We start from the raw sequence: 6732 nt of genomic DNA, 5'->3' as shown, positions 1-6732 counted from the left end.
TCAATTTTTCAGGGGATAGCTGACAAACAAATGAAACTAAAATGTCTCGACAGATACACCATCTGGTGTTTCTCCAAACCCAATTCAGACATGCACATTTTATGTGGGACATTTTAAGTGATGGAAAAGTGTGTCACTTCATAAGTTCACACTCCTTAAACTATATTTTTTGTCAACACTAAAGTACTAAAAAATGCCAAATAATGTGACCCTTACATAGACGAGATATTTGCTCGAGGTAAGTCACACAAAAGAATGCGTTTTATTTCCATCGGTCAGCCTAAGGCTTTCATCGCCACTCGCTGTATTTACACGAGAGCCCGGTTTTCATACCCGTTAAAGGGACAGGCATTTCCGGCCTCATAAGGAATATATATTCTTGATCAGGGTGATCAGGCGAGACAATATAGTCACGTTCGTTTGCGGGTACCGGGTAGTGGGTATATGTTCGTCGTATATGTCGTCTAAAGTGGACATTAAATAGTGCATAAGTTTAACGAATATATATTCAACTTACCAGTTGTTCTAGAACGATTCTTAATCTTCTGCTTAACGCATTGCCAGAGTAACTCACACAGAAAGCAGATAAAAGCCAAGCCAAGACCCGAGCACAAGATTTTCAGTGGCATTGCAAAGTAGTCCAATGCCAGAGGTTGGGTTTCGTACCGTTCCGAAGGCATCAAGCTTAGGTAGCCGATGTGTATCGTCTGTCGATTGGTGTCGGCAGCCAGTTTCTGCATTAGGCCACTGTTAAAGCAGTTGAGCAGCGCCTCGCTGAGCTTGAACTTAAGCAGCCACTCTCGTCGCATGGGGAAGCCGGGCAGGGAGTGCATGATATCGATGGGCAGAGGACGCATGCGTGGCTTCATCATGTATTGCTGCTGGAAACTGAAGAGCAGCAGGCGATCGCTGTGGGCCAAATATGCGTAGTTGGGATCAAAGACGCGGCGATGCTTCGTTATAAAATCGTAGGGAACCACACGCGTGATGTTCCAGAGAATATCGGGAAAGTCGTAGGACTTGAGCACCGTCTTGTCGTAGTCGCCAACAATGAAGCTGATATTCTGCCTAACCAATTCCTCAAAGTTATTTATCTGGGGCTCATACAAACCCGTCGACAGAATGGTCTTGAGAAACGCCAGATAGTAGGTGGAGCATATCAAGCCTCCCAGTGCAATTACGATGAACAAAATATAATGAATTCTGCCCTGTATTTCTCTTAGTTGTAAGCTGCCTGAGATTAAGCTGCCCAGGATCTGCAACAATTGTTTCCCAAACTCAAAACGTCCACGTTGTAGCCAAACAATAAAGCTGATGAATCCGGAGATCAGTAGCACATAAATGATTACAAGGAGCCAAGTCTTTAGCTGCATTGGCGCCGATATGTAAAAGTTCTTGGACTTGGGCTTTGCATTGGGAATCAGAATGTTGGCATACAAGTACATGTAGCTATCCGTAAAGCTGTAGTTAGTGTTGTAGGCAAAGAGATCGCCACACAGCTCGCAGTGGTTGCTACGCAACATCTGTAAACAGTCCGTGGGAGAATAAACCGTAAAGTTTGTCGTCAGCTTCGGCACAAACTGGGCGTTTCTATGACACAAAAATTCCTTAAGCATCAACAGCGCATAGCCCCCATATAGGTCATGTTCTGGAAATACCAATGTCCTGGGTGGATTGTTGTACAGTCCCACTCTCACCTTCCAACCACGGAGATTATCGAACCAATGACGACGGGCCCAGAGATAGTGATCAATGCTGCTTGACTGCAATCGTTGATTGGGAAATGAATCGCTAGTAAAGAGTTGATCACTTGCAGTGGTTGATTGACTGCTGTTGAAGATTAGCACATTGGGGTATCCCAGTTGCCAAAGGGTCGATAGCAAATTCAGCCAGCTAGCAGCATTGGCAGACCCTACTATAAGGAAGTCTGCTCTCTGCATTTCAACCGGGAACAGCTCAAATATCTGCAGGGTTTTGTTTGGATCAAGTTGAAGTAGGATCATCAAAAGCGGTTTGGTAGGATTAATAGTGCTACTGATCAGTTGAGTGACATTTTGACTGAGCAATATGCTCGGATTGTGCTTGAGGGTTTGACTAATCTGGGCATAGATGTCAAGGGGTTGCTTGTCCTCAGTGTAAATAATATTGGTCTTGCTCTCGAGACCTCGACTAAGTGATTCTATACTCAGGGTTAGTTGACTAAAGTTCGAGACTATGAGAAGCTGAACAACAGGAATTAGCAGAGAGAATAGTACGATTAACCTTGCCATGTTTGTCGCAAATTGAGTTTCTTTGTAGTTAAGCTGCAGAAATAAAACATATGTAATATGCGTGAGGTTTATTTGGTGCTCTCTCAACTGTGCTTGAATCGGGGAATAAGGAAAGAAGAAATAATGGCGAAGGAAATCGGGAAGGATGATTGGATAGCTAAAAAACCATCTTCTATAGAAATTTCCTATATTCCTAGTAAAAAAACAAAAATTTAAATGAATCCCAGAAACAGGTTTAATTCAGAAATATAATTATTTTATTTTTAGTAATACTGCATTAATTATTTTATTGGATAAAAACAAGGATTCTATTTGTATATGAATTTAAAAAGATAAAGAGGATATAAACAAAACTTCCTAAAGCGCATTTAATATATATATTTGTGATCATTTATTGAAAGTTCCTAAGGTCAACCAGACAATTTCCAGTGCTAATGTGTTTTAATATTTTCTTATATTGTTAATTTAATGTATTGTAATATTCCCTTAGATATTTTATTGCTCTTAAATGAATGAATTATTCGAAATTATTAAGTTAATGTTTTGAAGATCAACCATACTAGTTTTGGCTAATAAAAAAGTTATATTCTTAAATATAATAATACTGTTCTATTTATTGTATTGTACTAAGACTGACATGCTTATACGATTTCCATAAGATCCTGGATGATTTCTCTCGGTGTAACAAGATTGTTGCATTACCAGCGCAAACTACCAAAGAACACAAAAGCCAAAGACTACTTAAAAAGTGCCAAGTGCGAGAGAGAACTTGCTACAGCACTACATCAATCTATTCCCATCCATCAATCAATCAACGCCAAGGGACGGCGGAGGCAGTGCGCCAGGCCGTCAACTCGATGACAAAAGCGAGGAAGGCGAGCCCATAGCCAAGGGCCAGCGACATGGCCGGCATGACGAAATAATCGAGACCAAGTGGTTGCGCCTCATAGTACTCGGTGATGAGGAATTCAAGGAAGCCCACGCTTGATGTCATCGTCTCGTGGTCGGCATCCAGAGCCAGCTTCTGCACGAGTCCGCTGGCAAAGGCATTCGCCCAAGCCTCGCTCAAATGGTGCTTGAGGAACCAGGTCTCGCGCATGGGAAAGCCGGCAAACAGATAGAATATGTTGATGGGTATGTGACGGATGCGGGGATGCCGCAGATACTTCTGCGCATAGTCGTATAGGTCCATGCGATCGCTGAACAACATGTAGGCGTATTCCTGGTCAAAGCTATTGCGATGCTTTTTAAGCGTCTCGTCGGGTACCACTTTGACGATCTGCCAGAGTATGTCGGGCAAATTGTATCTGTGGCTCAGATTGCGATCGTATTCGTCGATCATCAGCGTGATGTTAGCCTCAATCAGCTGCTCCAGACAGTTGATTTGCTGCTCAAAGACCTCGGTGGTCAGAATGCTCTTCAAGTAACCCAAATAGAATGTGGAGTAGACAAATCCGGCCATGAAGAGCACCAAAAACAGAATGTAACGCTCCCTGCCATGCAGATCCTTCAGTGCGAATCCAGCGAGCAGCAATGAGCTGATCGCTTCCAGCAGAAACTTACTGAAGAGCCAACGATGCTGCTGCTGCCAGTGGATCCAGCTCATGAAGCAGACGATGAAGCCAACATAGACAATCAAGCAAATCCAGACAGTCGAGTGAAAGGGAGCCACCAAATAGCGATACGATCCAAGGGGCTTAGCACTGGGCACCATAATATTGGCATAAGCCAATCGAATGGGCCTCGACACGGCGAACGTCTTTGTCGTTTCCTGAGCAAGTGCATCAGCACAGAGATCCACTCGCCCCGCTTGCAATGCCTGCTTGCAGTGACCAGCCGAGTAGCTGGGCGTTTGGATTGGCACAAAGGTGGCATTCATATAGCGAAGAAATTGTCGAATGAAGCGCATATAATATCCACCGTAGACCTGATTGCCCCATTCGTCCTTATAGAGCAAAGATCGCGGTGGATTCGAGTAGACGGCCACCCGCGTTTCATAGCCATGAAGATTGAGGAGTCGTCCACGTGTCACAGCATATCGCTCAACAGTGGTTGGCTTGAGCTTCAGCTCGGGAAACAACTGATTCTCGTACAGCAATGTGGAATGCAAGAACAGCAGCTTGATGTAGCCCAATTGCCAGGCATCGTAAACAAACTGTAGCCAAATTCCATCCAATTCCAAGCGCTCGATCACAAGCAGAAAGTCAGCTTCGTCAAAGTGCAGATGGAGCTTTTGGAGCAGCTCCAGTGGCCCAAAAGGATCCTCAACGATGAGTACAAACAGTACTCTTTCTTCAATGAAATACTTTAGTTCGGTTCCATTAAATCCAAACTCACCCAGTGAGCTGATGATCAGTTGGCCAACGGGTTGTAGTCGTTGCAGATGACTAAGTTCTCTCTGCTGTGGGTTGTAGATGACATTTGTGGTAAATTGAAGCCGTGCATTCAGCTGAGCAACTACTTGCAGCAAGTCCTCAGCTGCAGAGCTGCTGCCAATCAGGCAGAACAGCAGCACAATCGATAAACAAGTTCTATAAGTCATCTGTAAAAGACATGACGGGATGTACTCTAAACGATATATCAACTTAAGGTTCCCTATCAACAAAATCCTGGCTGAGAACCACTTGTAGTTGGAATTCTTGGAATCGCAATCTTAGCATCCATACTACGTAAACATCCTAGCCTCCAAGTTATCTCACATCATTCTAGCAAAAGTTTCATTTCAAAATAATCATGAATTTCAACCATTTGATCTTAACCTCCTAGGTCTTACATGTGATATGAGCAATTACAAGAATTGTAAATCATAGCAGCAACACAGTATTAAAATCCTCACGCTTTTGCTTTTACATATTAGATCTTAGCAGCCAGGCTATGAAAACTCTTAGCCTCCTAGCTCTTACCGTTTGGGCTAGGGGTTTAATGATCTAACAGCCAGACAGTCAGTTAACATAACAAGTTTCACACACAATCTTTAAATTAAAGCTGGTAGCAAAGTACAAGCTGCACCTTTTCAAGTATATCACACTGTTGATAGTAAAAAGGCTCGAAAATCATTATTGATTCGCTTTTCAATTAGTAATTCAAAAGACTGGGTCAATCTAAGTTGTATTGTTTGTTGTTTACTAGCAATCTATTCATTTGTCAATCGATTATTTGCGCATTAGGAGCTTGAAATTAGCAATAGCAGATGATTCGTTCAACTCATAAATATTCCATTCCACCTGATTAACTCGCAGGCAATTAACACTCACTCGCCAGCCACTCAGCCACCCAGTCACCTAGTCAAGTCAGCCACCTACGCATCCGCATCCTGTTCTATCTATGCATTGTACTTGAACTCGTACTTATTTAATCATTGTGTTTATATTTAGCTTAACAATTTTCATGCCTATGCAAAAGCACAATGCCAACAATAATACGATTAGATTGGGTTCAACTGTTATAACACATACACGCTCCTCATCGCCCTCTCATATACAGCGAACGAGGCGTTCAGATCGTGTCAATATTTTCGCATTTCGTCTCGCGCTTAGACAATGGAAAAGTTATTTGGAGAGCCCCCATGGAAAATACCATCGCATTGCCATGCGCCAAATGCTATGCGATAGTGACAGCGCACAGTGGCGCCATTTTTTTCTTAACGGCAGCGAACACAACTAAAAATAGACGAGCCCTCTATAGCTTTCTCATTCTCGCTGGCGCTCTGGTAATGCGACCAATCAGAAAGCATAGTCAAGTGTGTGAGCGGTAGCGACAAGTGAAGAGCAAAAGGGGAACAGTTAATCGCTCTGCGCTGCTTTAAAACAATTAACCCATTGGCGATGTTGCGGTGTCGCTGTCGCAGTTAGCGCTGCGCTGTGCTGTCTGATTTGTGGCGCCTGATTAACGGTTGTCAGGCACTGTAATGCTTAACTACTCACAGTGCTGGTTATGTTAGGAGCCATGTTAAGCGCATGTTATGCCCGCTGACTGCCTGCTTATGGCTTTTGAGAAGGGTTAACGAATCAACCGCTAACCGCTAATAGGCGTGCAGAATTTTTGGACAACATGTGGGAATGTGCGAATGCTCATGCCAGTTAGCCAAACGGACAGACAGACAGACATCGCGATGGGGTAATTACTGCGATGACTCAGTGTACTCAGTGAATACGTCTCATTGGCAGGCAGTTTAGTGGGTCACTGCACCACAGATCTTGAACGTGCCATTGACTTGGGTTAACAATCTTGTACTCTCGTATTAATCATAACAATTAGCATCAAGTCCTGTAACGGTAAGCGAGCACACTCATCTCCGATGTGTCAGCCGCGAACTTGACATTTACCTTGAATTACAATAATTTACATTGGTTATTTTTTTTTGATGGCAGGAAATTGTAATTAAAAGAGCAAAAAACGCTTGAATTATCCTGCATGGTATCATGTAAATGAAATACTAAGGCTCAGTCGATTTAGCTCACAT

General features: G+C 43.2%; 2 protein-coding genes across 2 annotated transcripts; both read right to left on the bottom strand.

Moving 5' to 3' along the window:
• Positions 1–360: 360 nt before the first annotated feature.
• LOC133845050 (uncharacterized) lies at positions 361–2270 on the bottom strand. Its single transcript, XM_062279386.1, has 2 exons — positions 518–2270; positions 361–464 (listed from the first exon to the last, which is right to left on the bottom strand). The coding sequence occupies exons 1-2, from the start codon at positions 2268–2270 to the stop codon at positions 361–363; spliced, it is 1857 nt and encodes a 618-aa protein (XP_062135370.1).
• Positions 2271–2944: 674 nt separating this feature from the next.
• LOC133845047 (uncharacterized) lies at positions 2945–4812 on the bottom strand. Its single transcript, XM_062279383.1, has one exon. The coding sequence runs from the start codon at positions 4810–4812 to the stop codon at positions 3082–3084; it is 1731 nt and encodes a 576-aa protein (XP_062135367.1). The 3' UTR covers positions 2945–3081.
• Positions 4813–6732: the final 1920 nt, after the last annotated feature.

This window comes from Drosophila sulfurigaster, chromosome 3, assembly GCF_023558435.1.
Source record: "Drosophila sulfurigaster albostrigata strain 15112-1811.04 chromosome 3, ASM2355843v2, whole genome shotgun sequence".
Classification (NCBI taxonomy): domain Eukaryota; kingdom Metazoa; phylum Arthropoda; class Insecta; order Diptera; family Drosophilidae; genus Drosophila; species Drosophila sulfurigaster.
The sequence above is the reverse complement of the archived record's forward strand: the minus strand, read 5'-3'. Positions and strand labels throughout refer to the sequence as shown.